Source organism: Callorhinus ursinus, unplaced genomic scaffold (genome assembly GCF_003265705.2).
Source record: "Callorhinus ursinus isolate GAN/ISIS: 27379988/994484 unplaced genomic scaffold, GSC_fseal_2.0 scaffold7, whole genome shotgun sequence".
Lineage (NCBI taxonomy): Eukaryota > Metazoa > Chordata > Mammalia > Carnivora > Otariidae > Callorhinus > Callorhinus ursinus.
Window position 1 is genome coordinate 10,444,212 of NW_027397069.1, and position 25,414 is coordinate 10,469,625.

Consider the following 25,414-nt stretch of genomic DNA (forward strand, 5'->3'; position numbering starts at 1 on the left):
TCTTCAGAAAGTGTTTGGGATTCAGATAACTTCACTAGATCCTCAGCCATGGGGCTGTGCATGCATGGTCAGGACTCACAGAAGCATCCCAGGGGAAAGTAGGCGGAGATCATAACAGGGGGAACAAAGCCCACAGTCAAGATTATCCCCAAATAGTAGCTCTTTTTTGTAATTTCGCCTTAAACAGTTCTGATCAATCTTCTGATAGTTTTCATATCTGGGTTTGGACTAACATTCTTAGAGTTGGTGACTACTACTGAGGTTCTATAATCTCAATTTAAACTATCCTTCTACTTATTTGTACCCTCTGCCTTTTGCTTAAAAGATAGATAATTCTAAGTACTGATTGTCGTTGAATGAGAAAAGGAAACCTCATTTTGGTTTTTACCATGTTCTGCTAAACTCTCCCTTCTTCCTCCAATACACCCTTCATTCTTAGCAAATGATTTTCTAATATTTGGAAGTTCTATATGGAAGCGAATCTAATTTGATCTCTTAAGGAATAGATTGAACTGTGGAACTGTAAAACTGAACTTTTTTTTTTTAACATGAGTATTTAAAATTTTCTTAACACTAAGTCTCTTTATCTTAGAATTTATAGAATGTTCAGGAATACAACTTCTGATTAGCATGATTTTTGCTTTATCCTTTTTCCTTGTGTTAGATTCTGTGCTGTTGTGCACACCTCCATGTGTCTTTAACAGTAGAAGTGCTTTGCTGTCCCTGTTTAGGGCAGGTAAGCATGCTACAGATAGGAAACTCAGAATTTATCACTGTGGCCCACAATCCCATTCTCATTTACTCAGTGTTTTTGTTGGTGTTAAATTTGGTCTCTGATTACAGCCTTGACCACCACTGACAGAATTCTTTTTGCCCAGAGTGACCTTAAAATGTAAAGTGCCTTCTTGCTTCGTGAGCATTACTGAGATTCCTTCCTTATCAAATGAGAATTGGAGAGGTTATTGGAGATTTCAAATTACTTATTAGCAAAGGTTCCCCGGCATGCCGTGTACTTATGCTGCCACCTTGTGGCAGTTAATGAAATAGAAGATTAAAACCAAGGGTCGTAATGTAAACTTTTAAAAACCTCCCACACTAAATACAAGTCAAACCCACCATGAGATACCACCTCACACCAATCAGAATGGCTAAAATTAACAAGTCAGGAGAAACAACAGATGTTGGTGAGGATGCAGAGAAAGGGGAACCCTCCTACACCGCTGGTGGGAAGGCAAGCTGGTGCAGCCTCTCTGGAAAACAGTGGGGGTTTCTCAGGAAGTTAAAAACAGAGCTACCCTATGACCCAGCAATTGGACTACTAGGTATTTATCCAAAGGATACAAACGTAGTGATTCGAAGGGGCACATGCACCCCAATGTTTATAGCAGCAACGTCCGCAATAGCCAAACTGTGGAAAGAGCCCAGATGTCCATTGACTGATGAATGGATAAAGAAGATGTGGTATATATACACAATGGAATACCACTCAGCCATCAAAAAGAATGAAATCTTGCCATTTGCAGTGACATGGATGGAGCCAGAGTATATCATGCTAAGTGAAATAAGTCAGAGGAAGATAAATACCAGATGATTTCACTCATAGGTGGAATTTAAGAAACAAAACAGATGAACATAGGAGAAGGGAAGAAAAAAGATAAAAAACAGAGAGGGAGGCAAACCATAAAAAACTCTCAACTCTGGGAAACAAACTGAGGGTTGCTGGAGAGGGGGGTGGATGAGGGAATGGGGTAATTGGGTGGTGGGCATTGAGTCGGGCACGTGATGTAATGAGGACTGGGTATTACATGCCACTGATGAATCGCTAAATTCTACGCCTGAAACTAATAATACAGTATATGTTAACTAAATTGAATTTAAATAAAAAATTTTTAAAAATTGTGACAAAAATCCCTTCCCATACTGAATATTCTGTTAACTATATTCTTTTAATGTTACTGCGTGATAAGAAATTTTCATTTCAGTAGGGTGCCTTGTTATTTCTACCACTTAAATTCTGTGAGTGTCTAGAACTGGGCTCATATGCAAATCCAGAAGGAGAACAGGTCTTCCGAAAGGCAGCTAAACCCCAGAGAAATAGAGTTGAGTGAAAAGGACTCCAGGACACAGTATCTTCAAATAGGAAGGAGACAGATGTGGGTTCTGTTCACATATCAGTGACTGATTTTATTTTCTTTTGGAGGTGATTTGTGTTACTTTATTGAAACTTCACTTTGTAGGCATCAGAAACGCCAACCCTACAAGGCCTTTCCTTTACTGTGAGACCCGGCGAATTGTTAGCTGTGATTGGACCTGTGGGAGCAGGAAAGGTAAGTCATCAGCTGACTGCCACACCACATCCCATATTAAATTCTTGAGGTTGGGCTGTGTGTCACACAGTTTTGAATTGGGTATATCTAGAATGCATTTCTCAAAAGGGGTTCCATGGAGCATTAGTTTTGCAAGAAGGTTGCGTGGCCAAATCAATTTGCTTAGTGTGTGTTGTGTTTTTCTTGGTGTGTCAAGTCACACGGTTTGGAAATGCTTGTCTGGAAGTTGGATATCTCATTGAAGGTAATTCTTTACATGACTGCTATTTGGGATAGAATGGCCAAGAAAATGGGCCTTCTTTTTGTCAGAGCAGGATCTATAGGAAGTCTCGAGGTTGTAACGGCTCCTCTGGAACACTTTAAAACATTTCCTTGGATGACTTCCCCACGTCACATCACTGCACAGGTAGTAATTATGTGGCGCTGTGCTGGGAGCAAAAGATACACATGTAAGAAGGCTCGGACTCCTTTGCCCTCTAGAAGCAACCAGGTCCTGGGGCAAGACAGATACACCAAAGGATTATTTCAGCTCAGTGTTAGGAGCATTCCGATAGCGGTGGGCACAGACACACCACGTCCGTATGTTGTGAAAGGCTTGAAGGAAGTGTGCATGCCGCGTTAGCCTCATGCATCGGAAATAAAAATAGGGAAAGCTAAGCGTAGAACGTATAAATGATGGGGCAATTATTTATTTATTTATTAAAGATTTTATTTATTTGAGAGAGAGAGACACAGCGAGAGAGGGAACGCAAGCAGGGGGAGTGGGAGAGAGAGAAGCAGACTCTCCTCTGAGCAGGAGCCCGATGTGGGGCTCGATCCCAGGACCCTGGGACCGTGATCTGAGCCGAAGGCAGACGCTTAAGGACTGAGCCACCCAGGCGCTCCTGGGGTGATTACTTATGATGGATTTTTTTCTTTTTGCAAATCTGACTCACTTCAGAGTGAACCTGATGCATTGGATAGACGATTTACACATAGCCTTCCAGGAACAAGTATCTTGTCAAGTAAAGGATGCCTGGGTGCAGGGCCACCTGCGTCAAACCTCAGACTTACAAAGTGCACATCATGCCATTTTCCTCTGTTGAGAATGGTCAACATTCTTAGTCTTTGAGTACCGCCTTTCATTTGGGGGAAACGCCATTGGGCAGAGCAGGTTGTGATACTCTATTTTATGAGTGTTGAAATTTTTGATTGCACCTTCCAGGGCTGTACTTATTGTACTGAAAGGGAAGGTGCTCTGACGTGTATCAAAGCCCCGGGGCCGGGGAAGGCTGCAATTGGCAGTGGCCGGTTCTGTGCTGGGTGCTTCTGCACACAAGTGCTTGTTTACCATCTGTTTCAGTCGTCACTGTTAAGTGCTGTTCTTGGGGAGCTGCCCCGGAGCCAGGGCCTGGTCAGCGTGCATGGAAGGATCGCCTACGTTTCTCAGCAGCCCTGGGTGTTTTCGGGAACTGTGAGGAGTAACATTTTATTTGGGAAGAAATACGAAAAGGAACGATACGAGAAAGTAATAAAGGCGTGTGCTTTGAAAAAGGTAAGGACTTTGGACTTACATGTAACTTGAAGGTCAAATAATAATAGTGTTGTTTCAACTACAAGGTTTACTTTCTTTTTATGTTTGGAAGATCTTTGGGCATTATTTAACACTTCAAGGTGGTCTTGTGGGCAAATGGCACCATATGTACCTGCTCATATACACTGCTATTTTAATCCTGATGTGATGATGACATTCACAGGATGCCTTTTTGTTGTGTGAAGTTTTATTCACTTAAAAAAAAAAAGATTTTATTTATTTATTTAAGAGTGTGAGTGAGAGGGAGAATCTCAAGCAGACTCCACACTGAGCACGGAGCCCAGCATGGGGCTTGATCCCATGACCTGAGCCAAAATCAAAAGCCAGTCACTTAACCGACTGAGCCACCCAGGTGCCCCAACTTTTATTCACTTTTAACTTTTTAAAGGGACAATTATAAAAATTTACAAAAGCAGAGAGAGTCGTGTAATGACCCCTCATGTACTCATCCCCCAGCTTCAACCACGCTCTGCTGGGGGCGAGTCTGTCTGCCCTGGCGCCCCTGTTCTCTGCCTTCCCACCTACACCCTGAATTCTGATGCAGAATGCAGACCTCATATGAACTATATAACTATAACTTTTAGAGTTCTCTCTAAAAGATAGGAATTCCTTTGAAAAGAAACCATGTTATCGTCCTTGAAAAATGACCACAATTCCTTAATATCCTCAGTGTTCTAGTCCAAGTTTACATTTTGTTAGTTATCTCACGAGGGGATCTCATCAGCCGTTGGTTTGAATCGGACTCCACATAAGGTGTGCGCTTTGCACTTGGTTGATTCATCGTTTTCAGTCCACAGGTCTCCTCTCCACTTGATTTTTCATGTGTGATTTATTATTTAAAGAAAAGGAAATGCTTTAAAATTTCTTTTGAATACTACATCATTTCACACGGGGAGAGATTATTTTCAGAAATGATATTGTTTTGCAGAAAATGGCAAGATGAATTGTTGAATTGTGCTTGGGATTTAAGTAAAATGGATGAATGAAGGAGGAAAACGGAACTTACCTGATAGGAGAATATAATTAGCAAAAAAAGGAAAAAAAAAAAAGGCACATACTGAGAAATACTGTGTGACTCCCCTTAGGTTATAAAAATCAGTGGATAATAGCGTTAAAGGGCTCACCCCGGGGTCTGTTCAATGCAGTCTGGACATCCGACTGTTCCTTTATGCTGTGTGGAAAAGGCTGGGACAGACTTTTAAAGGGAAGGTATTGAAGGCTCCAAGCCAGCTTTGTGAGGAAATAGTAATTTTGCTTGAACAGTGGCTTGAACATCATAGATTTTATCAGGTGAGTAGCATTTTATGAGGTGGACAAGACATAATTGCTTGTTTAATGGGCTTCTATTTCTTTCCCCTGGGTCATTGTTAATGAGAGATGGTGTGTTTTCAGAAATGACATCAAGTTAGCCGTGATGGGCTGGATTTCTGTCAAAAGGCATGTACTGTATGGGAAGAGAGAGAAAGCAAATGTAAAACAGAAGTAATAACTCCTATTTATTCAGAGTCCATGTGCTGATAATTTTTCTGCCTGTCCCCCCTGCACGCACACACACATGCACACAAAGGTTTATGAGTTTTTAATCTTTTACCAGGGCCTTTGATGGCACCGTCTTCATTTTATAGTTGCTAAAACTGAGGCTTATTGAGATGAAACAATCTAAACCTTTGCAGCTCAGGTTTGCGTTTGGCATGCCTCTGGATTCCATGCTTTTCCACGGGGCCATGTGCCTCCCAAACGAGGAAGTTTGTAAGGAAGAGAGCTCCTTTTACCGTCGGGTAATGGAGGTGGAGACCAATGTGGCACTGGTGGGAAGCTAGATGCCGAGAGACCATGGCCTGGGGAGCCCGCATCAGGCTCCCTGCTCAGTGGGGAGCCTGCTTCTCCCTCTCCTCCCCGCTCGTGCTCTCTCTCTCTCTCTCTGTCACTGTCTCGGTCTCTCTCTCTCAAATAAATAAATAAAAATCTTAAAAAAAAAAAAATCCAGAGCTGGTTTCGAGGATGTCCAGTTCGAGCATCTAACAGGCATTTACACAGAGTAGCAACAATTATTCCAAAAAGGGGGAGAAGTCCTGAGGCAGACAGCATGATCAGCTAGTTGTTGCGTTTGCACGTTGTACCACAAGGGAGAGTCTCGGCACTGCAGTGGCTGCCAGGAGTGAGTGGCCAAAGGGGCCGGTGTGTGGTCCCCGTACTTTTGTGGTCTCCACTTCTGAAGATTTCAACCCTAACTGGGTACCAGTAGCTGAGGTTTTCCTTCTCATACTTCACCTCTGCCTTTTCCGTTCATAAGCCACGAGGTAACCCTGGTCAGCGTAATGGCCCTTTAAATATGGGTGGCTGTGTGTGTCCAGAAGGAAGGATTTTTTTTTTTTAAAGATTTTATTAACGTGAGAGAGAGCATGAGGGGGGGAGGGCCAGAGGGAGAAGTAGACGCCCCGCCGAGCAGGGAGCCCGCTGCGGGACTCGATCCCGGGACTCCAGGATCATGACCTGAGCCGAAGGCAGTCGCTTAACCAACTGAGCCACCCAGGCGCCGCAAATTCTTCTTAGAAGAATTTCTAAGAGTAATAGATAAGTACCGACAATGCACCCAAATCATGAACAGCATTTTCGCATACAATAGAAAAGTGAACTTGCCTTAATTTGCCTCCTACCACCAAGCCAGTTGCAAATGATATGTTTGACCTTGACCCCTGACATGACAATATAAATTATATTCAATCGCCTAAGAGGCTAAGGGAGCATTCCTGAAAAGGAGGGAATTAAATTTATTTATAGCCTGAATAGATGTCACTGTTTAAATAATGAATAAATTATGTGATTTTTAAAAAAATATTTGAGAAGGAGAGAGAGACAGGACGAGCAGGGGGTAAGGCAGAGGGAGAAGCAGACTCCCCGCTGAACGGGAAGCCCGACAGAGGGCTCAATCCCAGGACCTGGAGATCATGACCCGAGCCAAAGGCAGACATGTAGCTGACTGAGCCACCCAGGCGCTGTTTGGACATCAACTCTTGATGTCCAAAACAGACCCAGGCCAGTGCTGGGCTGTTTATTTGCATGACCTTGCATTTCTGGTGATAGCTCAGCCCTTTCTATTTACCCACGTTTGAACATGTCTGCAGTAAAGCAGGTATTGGGATGGTGGCTGCCATTCAGTGTTTTCCCCAGGGACTGATGCTTTTGCCAAAACCACATTCGACAACTGGACCTGTGTGTGGATCGTGTTCCAAGGCACTGCTACTGGGCACACACACTCTGGTTGGGAAGGGGGGACCTGCAGGGCGGGCTTGATGTTTATGAACATGACTGTTAGTGTTCAGCTGCTGCATGGCATGGGGACGTGGAGTCAGGGCCTCTTGTGCTCCTTCCCTCCTTGATGGCAGAAAAGGAGGCCCAGGGTGTTGATGTAGTCAAAAGTGGAGTCCTGTTCCCAGCATTGTCACTGTGCACACGTCCTGTTACCTGCCTGGGTCTGCTGTCTCCTGCAAATGCAGACATTGGGTCAGAAGATTTCAAAGAGGTTTTGCGGCAGTTCTGAAATGCCATCTATGACTGTTTAGGGTTGGTAAAGGCTTTAACACTCCAGAGAACCACCTGATGAGTTAGGAGATCCTTCGCTTATCTCCTCTTGGAATTCATGTGTCACTGCATGGGCATGAGATGGCTACACAGGATAGGGGCTTTCTGGAGTGATTTTGTAGATACAGAGACTGCATATGTAGTAGAAAAGCTCTGGCCTTTGGATATCTTGGGTAGTAACTTGGGGTGTCTGTTTCCTTTCTTATTAAATGGGGGGAGGTATGGGACTATTGTCAAGACTGTGGGCAGTACCTGTAAAATGCAGACATGCCAGGGTTTTGATAAATGGTGGCTATTATTATAGCCCCTTTCTCTAAATTCATATATAATATGAGGATTTCTTCTTATAGCCACCCCCAAATCCTGGAAGGAAAAAAAACCAAAAAAGGGCAACATTTCTCACGTTACATATATTACTAACAAGTAGGTGTATTACACTAGATCTAATTGAAGTTAACTAGTCATTGAGCAGAAAACATTTCTGAAATAAAATGGGAAGATAGGAAATACTCACATTTAGTAACATCATTTTGGGGTGATGACCTACTCAGAGTGAAGTTGTAGTTGAGTTATAGAACATAATTTAGGGACCACCTGGTTGAATTCCAAGGCCCTGGCGGCAGACAGCTGTGGATTGAGCCTCAGTCTCTCTGTTTACCAGCTGTGCGGTTTTGGTTCATTGAACCTTACAAAGCTTCAGTTTCTTCATCTGTAAAACGGCGATGATCATCCTCATAAGGTGTTTCTTAGGATGAAAGGCAATAATGATTTTACAGCGCCTTATTGCTAGAGACATCACAAGCATTCTACAAATGTTAGAATCATGTGGAAGAGATATTAGCTCTTAATTTTAAGAGCAGCCAATTTTGGGTAGAATCACATCCATAAAATGTGACACGTAGAAAGGCATTTGAGTCTATAACTTCCATTATTTGAGTTGATATTTGTCTAGGTGCTCTAACATAGTACATTTTACATAAATTACCAATAAAAATATTGTTCTAACATAAGCGATGTATCATGTGACATTTGCATATTATCTTTTGCCACTTGAAGACATTTTAGCATTTTTAGGCAATGCATATTTGAAGGTATAGCATTGATAAATTCAAGTTTAATATTTTCCACATAGATCACTTGAGCTCCTCTTGGATGGTCACAGGCTTATAGTTTCTCTTCATATTTACTACATTTCTGCCAACTTGGACATTTTCTTTTCCAATAACCTTGACGGTTCTAGAATAATTATGGTTTTATCTTCGGCTTTTTTTCTCTCTCAATTGGGGTAACTTTTACTCACCTATGACCTAATAGGAAATAAATGAGTACAAAAGAGGTATATGAGGCTAATCAAAACATGGAGAATAACTTTAATGATACTTTGTGTGTAGACATAGAGGTCATCATGTCTTAACTAATTTTGATGTTTTAAATTCACTTTTAATTTTAAATACACTTTTAAATATACTTTTCGGTAACCACTTGGGGCAGCATGATGAGAAAGGAAGAAAAGGCTACAAATTGAGAGGAGCTTGGTTTAGATGGCCCCCATCCCATTTAACAGCTGGCAGTCCTTAGACCATTATGTAACCTGGTCTCAGTTTCCTCACCTGTGAAATGGGGCTAATACTTTGCAGCGTGTGAAGATTAGAGATTATCAGGCACCCAGGCGTGCCAGGCTTGGTGCATAATCTTACCATTAAGGAGCTGGGGAGAGAACTGTGCACACATGTATAGATTATGAAGCAGAATAAGGTGGGCCCTTCATGAGAAATACCAAGTCTTGGGAAGCCAGTAAAAGAGGGATGGTTTCATGGAAGAGAGTATTTGAGCTGGGTCTGGAAGGGTGGGTGAGGTACTGACAGGCCATAATAGGAAGGCCCGTCCCGGAAGAAAAGTTAGGATTAGGGCCTGGAACTCCTGCTCTTTGCCTCTGGGATCCAGCCCTCCGTGGCCCCCAGGCCTCATAACTGCCTGCCATAAACCATCAACAGTCTGCTCAGTAGTATTCCTCCTGAAGTCTCCACCATCACCAAAGGGCACTTGGTAGGTTTCTGGCTTGGTGGCTTCAAAGCAGCATAGCCATTTCTTGGCTTTCCCTCTAGTCTCTGTGTCTGCTTTTTAGTGAAAACCATTATAGACAAAATAGTTGGTTAAATGTTACTGAGATGTAACTAATGTTAGAATACCTTCTGCTCACTGGGAAGATTGGAAAAAATGCTAAACTCAGGCTCTTCCCTTTCACCAAACCAGAAAATTGTGGTTAGGAAATCAGCCTAACTCAGGTTTTTACTTTATAATCTTTGAAATGTTTTTTTTTTTTTTTCCTCCTCTCTGAGGCTTATCCATAAATAGTTTGCCATGTCAACAACACACTCAAAGTCCTACTACTAGGCTTGGAGCGAGTCCATTCCATATTCCCTAACTGTGCTAAATGCAAGGGTGGATTTGAAGTGCCTTCTGTAGAGAATGGCTAAGACTGCTTTGCTACAGCCTGGTACTATTTTGAGAAGGAAAACAAAGCAACATAAAATCAAGGCATCAAAACTAAGAACACTTGGCAAGGACCATCAGCAGTGAATCGAGGCCAAGTAAACAGTGTGGGTGTCGGTGGGGGTGGAAGGCTGAGAGCCTATTTCAGGATGGCCCGTTGTTTTTCATGGAAACCAAAAAGCAAGAGATGGTGTTGACTTCTGAGCTCAGCAAAGAAGTAATGTGAAATGAATTTTCATGATTGAGCAATTGCTGCCTTTCATTTATTGCCATCCAGTTAAGCTCTGAGCGTGCAGGGAATTCCGTGTGCCTTTGTGGGCTCTCAGGGTTTGGGTGAGGGTGATGATACTCTCTCTCCCTTCTCCCTGTGGTGTGCTTTGCATGTTGTGATTCACACTGAATGAGGTCCCACTGTTGGTTTGATCAGAAAATATGTATCTGTCACTAATAGCACATTACAGTTGATTCGTGTCCTTTTCCTGTGTATAGAAGGTGTTTGTCCGTGTGTTAGATTGTCACGGCATCCTTGAGCTTAGCCATTCTTGTCTCTCCACATTTTGCCAAAGAGGAAAAAGAGGCTTTAGGGAGGTCAGAGGGGTTGCTTGTCATGGACATTTCCAACATGCTTTCTCCCCGGATTGGCCAAAGTAGAGACCAAGAGGTGAGGGCTCGTTTGTAGAAAGGTGTTGCTGTGTATTCTGGGTTGATGCTTGGGAGGTGTAGTTGATAACATGCTTCCCCAAACTCTGCTTGTCTCTGCCAGGAGCCTCAGAGCTTCGGGTAGAACTTGATAGATTCCCACCTCTTCTCGTCCGGGCTTATTCTTTGTGGCTTTGAGTTTTACCTGGCTTTGCATGGGATGAACATCTCCTTAGTTCAGCTGATTGGATCAATGTCCCTTGAACACACTGTTACTTCCCTTCTGTTTTTCCTGCCAGACTGTTCTTCCTGCTCTTGTTTCTTGTACAATTCTCGGCTGTCACCTTGCCTTACATGTGAAGACAAGGGTCAGGTGTTAACCCTTCTGCGAGGGTGAGAGGCGGAGGCTGAGATCAGCAAACTGGCTGGTTAAGACACACTTGTTCTTTGAGAAACTAAGCCCCTGGGCTTCCCAGGCCATGGGTGGGCTGCCAGCTCTCACCAGTAGCCCTGGCACTGGCATCCAGATGCGCACTTGCAGCTGCAGCTTGACACCCTCAGTGGGCATCTCGGCTTGCCCATAATAACCAAGACTGTGCTTGCCTGCACAGTCTCCCCCAGCTCCGTAAACGGCGAGCCTGTTCTTTCTCCCCTGGAGGACAGGACATGGTTCCGTTTCCACCACCACAACGGGCACCCACTCATCAGCAGGTCCTACAGGCTCCACCTTTGAATTTTCTCTGGAACGTGTCCGCTGATCTCCTTGTCTCCTGCTCCCACTCTGGGTCTAGCCGCTGTCTTCTCTCACCTGCATTAATGCAGTCCCATCCTCATGTGTGCCCTGCTTCATTCACCCTTTGCCCCCTACCATCTCTGTTCCACGAAGAGGCAAGAGGGATTTCTGAAAAACCGAAGCCACGTCCCTTCTCCGTGTCACTGGGAGTGAAACCCATGGCCCCCCCTTCTTATCTCTGCCCTTGCTCTCCCTGTTCTTTACTCACTCTCTCCAGCTCCACTAGCCTCCCTGCTAGTTCTCGAACACGTTGGGCACGTGTCTGCCGTGCGTTGTCTGCACTCGCTCGTTCCTGCGTGTGGAACGCGTTTCGGGTCCGCGTAGGTGCCCTCGTCTCTCTGCGAAAGCCCCTCTGCTCAGAGCCCTTCTCGACCCCTGTGTAGGATTTTTTCCCTGCCCCTCTGTCTCCCGAGCCGGCTTATTTTTTCTTCTTAGTACTTAGGACTAATTTTTCATATTGTCTGTCTCCCTCTATGGAAACTCAAGGGATTTTGTCTTTTTACTACCAAATTCAGTGTACCCAGAACAATGCCAGACATCTAGTCAATGTTCAACAAACATCAGTTAAGTTGGTGAAATGCAGGAACACTGTGGGAAGGGCTGCAAAACGGAAGCAAAAAGCCCTGAGTTTTTTGGGAAAGGTTCAAGGTTATCATTTAGTCACTTTGAAATAGATCTATCGCTGTTGATCACAAATGTGCATGAAGAACCAGTGCTGAAAGTCTTGGATGACAGGAGAACACGTTTTAAATCCCCGCCCCCCCCCCCCCCCCCGCGCTTCTTTCTGTCTCCATGCAGGATTTGCAGCTTTTGGAGGACGCAGATTTAACTGTGATAGGTGATCGCGGAGCCACGCTGAGTGGAGGGCAGAAGGCCCGGGTCAACCTCGCAAGGTACCCACAGTTTGGTTGCACGTGCTCCGTGCGCTGCTCCCGGGGGGTGGCTGACTCGAGACCACCTGCTGCGTGGCGGGGTGGGAGAGGGGTGCGCTGTGGGAAGCCCCACGTTATTCCATCGGCTCTTGGAGTGAACATGCGCCAAGTTGTTGAAGGCTGTCACGACTGGGAGATGAGATCCCGGGAGCCTGGGGTGTGCTCCCGTCTGATGTTGTTGTCTTCTATTCTCCAGAGCAGTGTATCAGGACGCAGACATCTACCTCCTGGACGACCCTCTCAGCGCAGTGGATGCAGAAGTTGGCAGGCACTTGTTTGAACTGTGAGTTTGCCCGTGTTTGTCATTTCTGTCTTCTGTGAGCCCTGTAGCGTTTGGGGAAAAGAGCTCAGGGAAACCGGGGTGATTTGGAAGACTCTGCCTGTTCTGCTGAGGTCTCCCTCCTCCTCACACCTTCCCTCCATGGAAGAGCCATTTCAGAGAAATTTTTAGAAAAAGGAAGACCCAGATGGTGCTCACTGTGTGTGGCGTGAGTGGAGGACATGCTTGAAGGCGTGAGGGCATGATGGCAGATGTCCCCTTGCTCCTCACCGTGGATGACCAAGACACCGTTGATGGGATAAGAAAGCCGATGCGCAGTTTTTAAAGCGAAGAATGGGACTCGGTAATGTGACCCTTGGCTCCCAGTTCTTTTCCTTCATCATGTTTGTTGGTGGCACATTAGAAATGCAGTGTTTTTTGTGCCAACATAGCGCTTCTGTGGAGTGGTCTCACTGCTTTGTGCTAATTACCCTGCAGGTCAGGAGACACTTGGTAAAGTCTAGAATTGAAGAAGGCCTTGTTCTATATCACAGTATGGCTTCCTGGATTCTTATTAGAATTGATACGTCAGGCCCCCACCTGGAGGGTTACCTTGAATTTGAAACTACGTATCTAGAATCTAGCTCACCTCCTGACTCTCACTTCGTGTTTCTGGAGTTTGTTTTCATTGGCTCTTGCTTCGTCACCACACGACTAAAGTAGGACAACTCTGAATCTTCTCTGTACAGACTGGTAGCCTAACATACGTGACTTGTGCTCCCTGTGGAGTCTAGACTGTCAGATTTGGAAGCATCGTGAACTCGCTCTTGTTACAATGGCGTCCATGTCCACCCCATAGTTACCTTATTGTTGTTCATCTTGTCAAAGCCAGTGAGCGCTTTCTGTGCACTTCCTGAAGCCCTAATGTGTGCACTGAGGTCAGTGTTCTTGCAAATGATGTTGCACAAAACATCTCCATTTACAAAGGAGGACTTAAACCGGAGAGAGAGATTTTTCCCCCAGGCCCGGAGGCTGAAAGTCCGGATCAGGATGTTGGCACCTTGGGTGCAACTGAGACCTCTCTCCTTGGCTGGCTGATAGCCGCCTTCTTACTGTGTCCTCACACGGTCTCACCTCTGTGTGCGTGCACCCCTGGTGGCTTTCTCCTTATGGCCTTTTTTTTTTTTTTTTTTAAGATTTATTTATTTGAGAGAGAGTGTGTGTACATGTGATTTTGGGAGAGGGGCAGAGGGACAGAATCTTAAGCAGACTCCCCACTGAGCACAGAGCCCAAAGTGGGGCTCGATCTCACGACCCCTGCGATGATGACCTGAGCTGAAAGCAAGAGTCAGGTGCTTAACCGACTGAGCCACCCAGATGCCCCATCTCCTTATGTCCTAATCTCTTCTAAGGATACAGGTCAGATTGGGTAAGGGCTCACCATCACGGCCTCATTTTTTAACTTAACTGCCTCTTTAGAGGTCCTGTCACCAAATTCTAAATTACTGGGGATTAAGGCATCAACATGGGAATTTTGGGGGTGGGGGTGGGGAGACACAACTCATTTAAAGTCCTAAGTAGCGAAGTAAAGGGATTTTAGGAGAGTTAGCAGCGTGAGGCTGCTCTGGGCTCTGGATACTAGGAGCCTGGGACTCAGTGTCGCCTCAGTGTGGGCTCCTAACGCGGACCCTCCCCCACCCCCCGGGTGTGTATGTACAAAGTGCATAGGTCTGGTGTGACAACAAGTTCTGGAGACGGGTGGTGGTGATGGTTGCACAACAGTGCAGGTGTCCCTAATGCCCCTGAGATATATGCTTAAAAATGGTTATAATGGTAAATGTTATACCAATCTTACCACAATTTAAAGAAAAAGCGCATAGCAGCAGTGACTCTTTCAGAACGCAGAGAGCCGAGCAGCTAACACTCGACATGGCCTCCAGCTCTTTGATCTGACCCCCCTTCCCATCCCGTCCCGATCATGACTTGATGAGTTTTCCCTCAGGGAAGTGCCCTGTGGCTTGTGACTGAGTTCAGGGACAGGGCCTAGTGCTGTGACAGAGATTTCCCGCCCCGCACCCTCGGTGGCGTCAGGAGCAGCCCAGCTTCCCTACCCCTAGAGCCTCACCCTGAAGTCACGAATGTGTGTCACCCCATCCTGGGTGGGTGTGCACAAGTTCTCCATCACTCCAAGAACAGATTCCACTGGCCGTTGGTATTTGTGTCACTTGGGAGGAGAGAAGGCGTTCTCATTGCCGAAGGTCAGTGTGCTTATCGCAGAAGCTCCCCCAAGTTCTTCTCTGAACACGGGAGGTATTTATAAAGTCCTCTTGCACCTTTCGGGTTTAATGGTTTTGGATATACACTTGATAGAAGCAAGCTTGTTAAAATTGTTGTTTGCTAATCAGAACCGCATCCTTTGGGGAAACTTAGGGCAGGGAGCACGAATGCAATTTAGGAAATCACTCAGCAGCAGCTTGAGAATGTTCTCAACGAGCTAGAAAATTGGACTGAACAATATGCTCTGAAAGATGGCGGTTTGTTGAGCTCAGTAATGTGAAGTGTTTTGTATTAAAAGTGAATGAATTACACTTCTACTCGCCATTAACAGTTTACTTCAGTTGTGAATATATATCCAAGGTTATTAAGGTTTGCGGGTTTTACAACTATATGTTGTAAACATTTACATGGATTCTGTCTCATGCAGAGGGTCAGAGGCCCTCAGGTGAATGGGTTTCAGTCTCACTGGTTTTAGCGGTGGAGCCTGTCCTATTTTAGGAAGCCCTTTCTGGCACACGCCCACGTCCTGCATAATCAGTTCTTTGAGTCTGTCCTTACTGGATCTCCCCACCCTGCCGCCTGCTCTGTTCACCTTCAGTGTTTCAGGCCTTCGCAGACCCCCTTCACATGCAGGGTGCAGCTCCACAGCCTCAAAAGCCAACCAAGGTTCTTTGCCGTCTGCCCCGGCCCCCCCATTCCAGCACATCCTCACCCTGTGCACTTCTGTCTGCCCACAGCCCGCGGGGCGCTGTACTTGGTCACTGATGAGTTCTCCCCACCCCCGACTCCACGGTGAATGCACGAAGGCACCTTTGTGCAGATGGTTTCTGTCCCCGGCACAGCCGCACCTGTTGTGCCTCCTTGCAGGGATGTTCCCCCCAGATATTCTTGTGGTCCATGTGTCCGCTACATCCAAGATTGCAGCCCTCACCTTGCTTTTTCTTATGGCAGACATCACACCCTGAGAGTACATTTTCTGTATTGAATGTGCCTCCCTCCGCGCAATGCAGAGTGTTCATGGTTTTCTGGTCCCGTGGATGTGTCCTCTTTACTAAGACAGTGCCTGGCACCTCAACAAATGTCTCAGTGGAACGAATGAGGGTAGTGACTGTCTTACTTGTATCCCCTCTACCACAGTACATGGCCCCTCTTAACACCGCCCTTACACAGGTCAAGAGTTCAATAACTGGTTCCTGAATCATTCTTTTCTTTCTTTCTTTTTTTTTTAATGGCATGACTTGGAAATTTTTACTCTTAAAAATTTGGCAAATAGAGTTATTTTCCTGGAGATTTTGATTAAAAAGCATGATTTAGAAAAAATTGAAAGCCATCACCTAATAACTTCATTGTACTTATATTCCTCTATCTGTGGTGGATGTTAGGAAGAAAACATTTTCACGCTTTTGCATTGGCCCAGCTCAGACATAGCAGCCCATCAGCTTTGGTTAACAGCCCCTTTAGGGGCTGGCAGCACAGGATTTTGAATGAAGGAGAAATAATTCCATTAAATGCTTTAGTGCTAAGCTGGAAGAGGGGTTTACTTGGTCAGCAAACTTAGGAATGAAAGCCACACCAGGACCTGTCAAAAGGGAAACAATTCTTCTGGATGCAAAGAATGGAATAATAGTATGTACATCCACAGCCTGGAGTCTTCTGATCTCGGGCCCAGTCTCAGAAGTGTCTCCTTAGGAACTTTTCTGTCTTGAGTCCAAAGCAAAGGGCCACTTGTGGGTTAGGGAAGAGGGTGAACAGACCATTTACCAAGCGAATTAGTGCTCTTCCCACAACGTGCCCTGTGAGTTGTCAGCAGCCTTATTTTGCAATGAAGGCACTGAGGTTCATAGAGGTCTAGTAGCTCACCTGACTTTGTCAGGCTGGTAAGAGTTCTGGGTGCCTCCAGAACTCTTGATCTGACCCACATGAGCAGGTGAAGTTGTGGCCCATGTTGCTGAGATTGGCTCTGCAGGGGCCTTGGGTGCCCAGAGAATGTCCCTGCGCCCAGAGAATGTCCCGGTGCCCAGAGAATGTCCCTGCGCCCAGAGAATGTCCCTGTGCCCAGAGAATGTCCCGGTGCCCAGAGAATGTCCCTGCGCCCAGAGAATGTCCTTGTGCCCTGCCTGTGGTCAGGAGGCCGCGACCTGGTCTACTTGCTTAGTTGGAGAGGTTGCAGACCATGGTGGAGTGCAGGATGGAGTGGAGTTCCTAGGGGTCTGCATTTAAAATGAGGAGCAGTTTGAGGGATTACTGTAGAAAAACACTTGAGTACTGAGAAGGCGGGCTCTTGTCTGAGAGAATCGGTGTGTCTTTTGAGCCATTGGTTGATTTCCACTATGATTTGGGCCATTTGGATTCTCTTCTTTCATATTCATATTGGGAAGGTTTTCAGTCCTGGTGAAAGGCGATGTGCTCCCTGGATGGGACTGTGGGGACATTGTAGACACTAGTTGAGACCATACCAGCATTTGTCTTCTAATAGTATTTGGGAAGAAGTATCTAGAAAATGCACTTTGAAGATGCTTGGGTGGCTCAGTCTGTTAAGCGTCTGCCTTCAGCTCAGGTCATGATCTTGGGGTCCTGGGTTCGAGCCCCATGGCAGGCTCCGAGCTCAGCAGGGAGTCTGCTTAGGGATTCTCCCTCTGTCTCTCTGCTCCTCTCCCTGCTCATGTACTCACTCACTCTCCCTCAAATAAATAGAATCTTAAAAAAAAAAAAGAAAGAAAGAAAGAAAACGCACTTTGGTGAAGGTCACTGAGTATTTAGGATTTTCTGGGCTGGTATATACATCATAAATCATAATTACCTAGGAGACAAAAAGGGAAACATTTTTGTATGACATAGTTCCCTCCTCCCAGTCCTCCTATACAGGGATGAAGTAAGTAGTATTTTTGCTTAGTCAGGTTTTGAATCTCAATATTGCTCAGTCGTTTTCCATCATGAAATATAGAAATAATTGTTGAGTTTTAGTTGGTCAGGGGGACCCTTAGCACTTGGTGGCTCTTTCACTGGACTCCTTTTTAGAATCTCTTAGCAGAGCTAGACTCAAGTTTGCTGCTGATAAATTTGAGGACCTGGTTGGGTTCATTGATTTACATTTGTATTTGATTTGTATTTGCACGGTACTTAAACTACAGATCTTTGATTCCTGTGGTGTCTTTGTCTCATTGTGTTTTCAAAATGTGTGTTTTTCAGTTTGGAGCACCCCCATTAATGTGGTTTTTGCATACTGTACCTTTTACATTTATAGGTGTATTTGTCAAACCTTGCATGAGAAGATCACAATCTTAGTGACTCATCAGTTGCAATACCTAAAAGCTGCAAGTCAGATTCTGATATTAAAAGATGTAAGTAATTTCTAGAAGTCTGTGGAACTTGCTAGCACTCAGGTGTGTTGACAGTGAGACCTCCCAGCAGGTCTCCCCTTGGGTTTGTCTAAACTCCCTCTCCTTCCTCGGTTTTTCATCCTGTTCTCTCCAGAGCTGGTACTCACGCCTTTGAGCATGAATCCAAAGACATGTAGAAATATAACTATTGCGTTTCGAGCCATATTACCCTAAAGTAGATAAAATTGCTACCTCAGAATTATAAATGTTAAACTGTTTTGGTAAAAATCGTTCAGGATAATGATGCTATTTTATTTAGAGCTTTTGTTTTCCCCTTCCATGACGTACGGCAAAGTGTATTATTTGGAAATTAGAGCTACTAAGACCTGTTTGTGTCTATTTGTCATCTGCAGTTTACTCAGCGTCTTCCATTAATAACAGGCGTGGTTGGAAAGCGGAGCACCCCTGGTGGAGATGTGCTCTCCAGGGTATCGTTGGTTGCTCGTCTCCGAGCACAGGGCTTTGAGCATGCCCAGTACATGGGAGAGTCTGGGCAGCAATAAGTCAGACCAGTCCCTGCCATCATGGCGCTTCCATCCTTATGGGGGTAGATGTAAGGAAGGAGTTGGGTGGGGGGCGGCTGATCTCATGATTGCCTCCATGGGGAGGTGGTGCCTCAGGGGACCTGAGTGACATGAAGGTGCTGGCCAGGTGGTCACCTGGGGGAGAGGCAGCTGGGGCAGGTGGTCCAGCTGCAGGGTCCTAAGGAAGGACCTGACCTGGCATGCTGGAGGAAGTATGTCTGAGGCAGAGGAAGCTGGGGAGTATGAGGAAGAGGGGCTCAGAGCAGTGGGCTGCTGGCCCGGTAATGGGTTGGAAGCCGTTGGACAGTCCAGAGCAGAGGAGTGATGTGGTCTGATGCATGGTTTTAAAAGATCTCTCTTAGGTTTGCTGGAGGGCCAACAGCAGGAGCAATTAGAAGTCAGATGCATGGGCTCAGGCTGGTGTACCAGTTTCTAGAGCTGCCATCACAAAGTACCACAAAGTGGGGGGCTTCAACAGCAGAAGTTTATCATCTTCACCCTTCTGAAGGCTACCAGTCCAAAACCAAGACGCCGGCAGGGTTCTGCTCTCCCTGAAGGCTGCTGGGGAGAATCCTTCATTGCCTCTCCCAGCTTCTGGTGTTTGCCAGTTGTCCTTGCTGGTCTTGGCTTGTAGCCGCAGCACTATGGTCTGTAGCTCTGTTGTCACATGATGTTCACTGCATCTGATCTCTCCTCTTACGAGGACGTCCGTCATATTGGCTTTGGGGTCCACCCTACTCCAGTACGACCTCAGCATCATCACATCTACAAAGATCCTATTTCTAAATTAGGTCCCATCCACAGGTATCCTATTTGGGCCTCGAATGTATCTTTTTGGGGGGCCGCCATTCAGCCCCTCAACAGCTAGCATGGGTTTGGGAGGTGGAGGTAAGTGAGAATTTTCCGGCCTTAGCGATGGTTTGATGTTTTACTCCTTGGTGTATTTGCCTCAGAGCCTTAGCCCCTCGGTCATTAATCCTGGTCTCCTGCCTCAGGCCCTTGGTCACATCCTCACTTAATCAAATGAAGTTCTGCCCTAAGAAGGATGACAAGAGTGCAGAATCTCTGCCTCTTCTGAAGCACTTCCCCACGTCGGTGCTTCTGCGGCCCTCCGGGAATAAGAAGCTCCAGTTCCCCAATATGGAGAACAGAGGGGTGAAGCGAGTCTGGTAAAGCCCCAGTGTTGGCGGGATTGATGAGTACAGAACCAGCGGGCTGGGAGAACAAGCTGGTTAGCCAGTCCCCTTATTGCTCTTGCTGAAGACATTGCTCCCAATTTTAGTGCTATCAGAGCAAACATTGTCCACCAGTGAGCTCCCCTGGATGAGTTGGATCCATCCCTAGTGTTTGTCCGGTCGCAGCCAGGCGGGGATGGCTGTTCTCGCATCCCCTCTGGAAGTTGTGCTGGGCTGCCGCGTGAGCTTGCTGTCTCTAGATTACTAGTCGTTTCCTTGTGCATCTGCATTTTCTAAGTGGAAAGTGGTAATTTCCTTAAATAAGGCATATGAATTTTGCCTCCCAAATGGAACAAGACACACTATACCATGAATAATTTTCTAATTCTCCAGTATTAGACTGGTTCGCAAAAGCTTCATTGGGTTTTGCTCAGTGTCCCGTGTCAGGGCACGGGATGGGAGGGGTACCAGGGGGTCCTGGGCCGCCTGCCTTCGCCTGGCCTGCCTTCCCCAGAGCTGCCCTCCTCTGCTTTGTTCGGCACCCTGGGATTTCATCTAATATATTGTTTGCCACTGAGTAGAATAGCTGCCTATTCTTTTATGGGGGTGAGAAGCCAGTGAAGATACCTGCACTTTATATTCTATAACTTTGTAAGGAAGGGGAATGTGCGGTGATGTGTCATGTGGGTTTCAAGAAAATTATTTGATTTGCTCAAGCTTAGGGAGTTGCTTGATTTTGGAAAGCCTAGTTGGCTGCTTGTGATTGTGAAGCTTTATTTTCCTGGATTTGAGTGCATTGACTCTGGCTTAGGGTTTGGTTTGCTTGTGTAGACAGACCCCCAAGGCATTAGAGTCACCCCAGTCTGATGGTCGCCTAAGTTAATGACGTTAGCAGGTGGAATATTGAATTTGCAGTTGGGAACTTCCTGAGTTTATGGGCAGTTGGGAGAGTAAAGACGACCTGCCATGTGTCTGGTCCCAGTGCAGCACGTGATGGCATGGCCGTGGGCCCCAGAGATTTGATGGGTGACTCTGACTACAGGTGTCCGCATTGTGTCAAGCTTCATTCTTCCCTGGAATATCCTCCCCAGCTTGACCTTGTTCTTTTGAATACGTGACACTTGACCTCAATTTCCATGTTGTATAAAAAGACTATACCGATACTCCTACCAACATCTGTAATTTTTGCTTCTTTAAATGCCCATGGTAGTTCGTGACCTCCATCCTTAACACATGGCTACACAGCACCTCACACAGGATTTGACAGAGAAGAGAATGCTTGATTCTATGTCCAGTTGAGTTGCACTAGATGCGTCAACCAGAATGCCAGGCCTAAGGGTAATCTTCTTATGAATATGGTCATTTAAGACCAGTTAACTTTTTTTGGTTAGCGTTAGAGTAGTGTTATCAAAGGCACATGAACTCCTGTCAAATTCTTTTATTTTTATTTTAGGGCAAAATGGTGCAGAAGGGGACTTACACGGAGTTTCTGAAGTCCGGGGTAGATTTTGGCTCCCTTTTAAAGAAGGAAAATGAGGAGGCTGACCAGAGTCCAGATCCAGGATCTCCCACTTTGAGGACTCGGAGCTTCTCAGAGTCTTCTGTTTGGTCCCAGCAATCGTCCAGACCCTCAGTGAAAGATGGCGCGCCGGAGGTGCAAGCTGTGAGTTTCCCTCTTGCTGCGTGCCCTGGTCCTGTCTGCTCTCAGTGTCCTGATGCATCTTCATTCTGCTCTGCGCATGACCTCTTCATTGGTCCCAGAGTGGATTCTAAGGTTCCAAGGCCTTGTTCCATGGACTTGGTAGAACTAAAACAGAATGAAGGGAGCAGGCCTGATCAGGGCTCTCCTTTGGGTGTTGGATGGAGAATGTCACGGGGCTGCAAGTTCAAGAATCACATCTCAACCATCTTTGAAACCACAGAGGCCCGCATGCACCCAAGGACATCCTTGTCTTATGTGAATCTACAGTGCATTCTACATTCTCCAGATAAGACGTGGAGAAATGCTCCGCATCTCCCTTAAAAATAGGCACAGGTAGTCCTCAATACCCAAACCCTCACAATCCAAATCTAGGAGCCTGGATGATTCTGATAAGGATGGAGATGAGTCCCTCACAGTCCAGACTCGGGAATCACTCTCTGAAATTCAGGAACCAAAGATTTCAGACCACTTGCTATCCGCTGCTATCCCAATGCCTGTTACTCTTACTGTTTGAACTGTTTACTCTTTGTGGCTCATATTTTGAGCTCCTACTATGTTTTGTGTTCCCATCATTGAGTGACACAAATAATCTCGGTTATACATTAGCTCCATATTCTCTTGTCTGTTATTGTGGAATAAGCTCCTGCATTTATATGTGAATCAGGTACATTGGGCACGTGCCAGAAATCAAAGCAAAGCCACGCTGTAGTGAATAACCTTGTACAAACAATCTTTCCTTTTTGCTAATAGATTCCTAGTAGTGGGATGGGTGGGTCCAATGGTGAATGCGTAGATGGTTTGGCTATATTCCTTTACACCACTCTTCTCCAGGGGAGCTGTACCATTTTGCACTCCTACCAGTGTGTAAGATGGGCCTCTTTGCTCATGGCTTTGCCAACGGAGCGCATTGTTGAACTTTTGAAGTTTTGGGGGTACATCATACAAAATTTTGTCTCTTACTGCTTTCCTTTTTTCCCCCTTTCCCTTCTCAGAACGAGACTACACAGGTTGCTGTGCCAGAGGAGAGTCGTTCAGAAGGGAAAGTTGGTCTTAAGGCCTACAAGAATTACCTAACAGCCGGTGCTCACTGGTTGGTCATTGTGTTCCTCATTCTACTGAACATCATAGCGCAGGTAAATAAGGGCATTTATTTTGTTTTGTGGCCTCAGCTTGATGTTTACAGTCCTGCTTTCCCTCTATGTATCTATTACCGTATTTTGCAGTCTCCTTGGATTTGCATTGAAACGTGGTATCTTGGGGGACAAAGAAACTGAGGTTTACTGATGTTGCGTGTACATGACAGAGAGCTTCTAGAAAGAAAAAAAAAGGATGTTCTTTAAAGATTTTAATGTATCACCGAGATAATTTGTGTCACTCAACACACTTACTTGATGTGTTGTGACTTGGGATGTTGGGCTTGGCATAGACCAGAGCTGGAAGAACCGTGTCCGTTTTCCAGAGCCTTTCGATGGTCCGTTTGCGTGAGTGAGAGTGTCGAGGTGCTAAGTGATGTGTGGTCTTTTTGCCTCCCTGTTCTAGGTTGCCTACATTCTTCAGGACTGGTGGCTCTCCTATTGGTGAGTTGTTTCCGGTCTGATGCAAGGGGCCACCAAATCAACAGTCAGCCTCTTTCCCCCAGAGTCAGGTGGAGGCGGGTTTGTTCAGCCTCCTGTTCTAATCCTCCCTTACTTTCCCCAAAGAGAAAGAAAAACTAAAGTTCTTGCTGGTGGAGTATGACCCTCCCACAGTCTCTCCCCGTGTCGGAACCTTGGACAGTTTTGAGAACTGAAAGTTCAATATTTATAAGGTAGATGTACCCGAGGCCCTGCGTGCTGGGAATCCTTTTCCATCATAAATCATGTCTCCCAAATTCAGGCTAATTTTATTTTTTCTTTTTGTACTTACCTAAATTCCATCTATAGTTGAAAAAAAAATTTTTTTTCCCCATTTTCCACAGGGCAAGTGAACAAAGTGCCCTGAATGTCACGGTAAATGGAAAAGAAAATGTCACTGAGAAGCTCGATCTTGCCTGGTACTTAGGAATTTATTCAGGTAAAGTTTAATCATTCGGTTTATTATCCGGGAGTCTGAGGTGCTTACAATGAGCCTGTGTGAGTAACTAGGGCTTCCAGGAGTAATTCAGTAATGTCTTAACAGATTAAGAGTCTGAGTCGCATTTACTCTGTGAATTAATTAGAATAATTATTTTTAAAATCTACTAGAAGAAAGAGGTTGAATGAAGACTCTTAATTTGCTCTGTACTGGATTTTGGAAGTTAAACCAGGATTGAGCATTCAGAAAATCAGCCACTGGAAATTTGTGGCTATTGTCTATTCTAATAGGTTGCTTTAGCTAAATCTTATATCATTATTTGGATGGGCAAGGGGATTAGAAACGGATCCCCACCCTGTGGTTCGGATTGTTCCAATTCTGTCTGAATAAACCCCTGGCTTTTATTGAACTTGGATGAAATCCTCTGGCAGCAAGGTTCCCCCACATAAAAGCATTATGCCCTCGCAGGTATGCAAAGCTCCCTTCCCCACACTGCTCATCTCTTGGGCTTCACTAATTACTTAAGAGAGAAGCTAAGCAGGGAAAAATCTAGTGTCTGGGAATTAGGATTCTTTCTCTTTCTTACCTTGAGATCACAATGTTATCGCGTCCCCAACTGTGTGATTAATTTAACATTTGGCTTGCCAGACTAATATTAACACAGCGCTCTGTTTTCACAAGAGTGCTTAGAATATATGTGGCATCACATAGTTTTTAAAGGAAAGCTTCATCTAAAATTTTAAGTATTCTCACCGGAAATGCTCATACAGGCTTTCTGCAAAGATAGAGCAAGTGATCTTTGTGAAAACCTACTCACTGAAATTTGGTATTTATTTCGTGGATCACTTGCTAAGAAACCTGAACACCTGAGCCGTTTCCCTTCCACACTGGTGGGCCATGAGAAGCCCGGAGGAAGAAAGGAGCAGTTTTACTGCACTTTAAAGTGGGATGGGGGGAGGGGGGCTCAGGAAAATGCCTCTGGACAGAGTTCAGGCATTTGAGCAGCTTTGAATGTTTAAACAACAGTGAGGTGTCCTCTGAAGGGGAAAAATGCACTTGATGGGGTCTTTATCACAGAAGTTACCCCTAGTCTGTTTAGCATTGGGAGTTCAGGAGATAGGTACTGATTTATGTCCTTAATAAAAGTCTATAATTTAAATGATTACATTCATTTAAAAATGCTTTGTGTTTTTGTATGAAGCACTTGGGGTGAGAGATTAGTGGCTCACGGAGATTATTTCACGCAAACCCAGATTTTGTATTTTCTTGCAATTCAGTTGAGAGATTTTCTACTTGCCACTCAATATGGTATTTTCATATTCTTTAAAAGCCACCTGGGTATTTTCTACAAAGAAATGGTACATCATTTCCCCCTGTGCCCTGTTAACTCACATGCCCGCGTCCGAGCGTACTACGGTTTTAGATTGTGAGATGTGTAAGTAGTAAAACTTGAAATACAGAGAAGGGAAGATCAACTAGTTTTTATAATTCTCTCTTTTTCTTCTGAGTTATTAATAGAACTTGTTATTGAATTAGGAAAGCCTAGCATGAAATTGTAGTTTACACCTGATTTTTTTTTTTTTACATATAGTATCTCTTTAATGAGAGAAAAAGAAATTCTATTCTTCTTTATAAATGTATCTTACAAATGCATCGAACTCTTAGAGAATCCACGGTGTTTTATGGAATAAAATACGAAGTATCTC

General features: G+C 45.2%; 1 protein-coding gene across 4 annotated transcripts in view; it reads left to right on the forward strand.

Moving 5' to 3' along the window:
• ABCC4 (ATP binding cassette subfamily C member 4 (PEL blood group)) overlaps positions 1-25,414 on the forward strand; it is a 244,418-nt gene that overhangs the window by 88,698 nt on the left and 130,306 nt on the right. For 3 of the 4 annotated variants that reach the window (XM_025874666.2, XM_073894386.1, XM_073894387.1), the window contains 9 exons: positions 2,238-2,327; positions 3,670-3,861; positions 12,206-12,300; positions 12,536-12,622; positions 18,120-18,216; positions 21,408-21,617; positions 22,649-22,789; positions 23,196-23,233; positions 23,614-23,708. In XM_025874666.2, coding sequence (XP_025730451.1) covers positions 2,238-2,327; positions 3,670-3,861; positions 12,206-12,300; positions 12,536-12,622; positions 18,120-18,216; positions 21,408-21,617; positions 22,649-22,789; positions 23,196-23,233; positions 23,614-23,708 — 1,045 coding nt within the window. The remainder of the gene's footprint in view (positions 1-2,237; positions 2,328-3,669; positions 3,862-12,205; positions 12,301-12,535; positions 12,623-18,119; positions 18,217-21,407; positions 21,618-22,648; positions 22,790-23,195; positions 23,234-23,613; positions 23,709-25,414) is intronic. The other variant, XM_073894388.1, reaches the window with a different exon arrangement.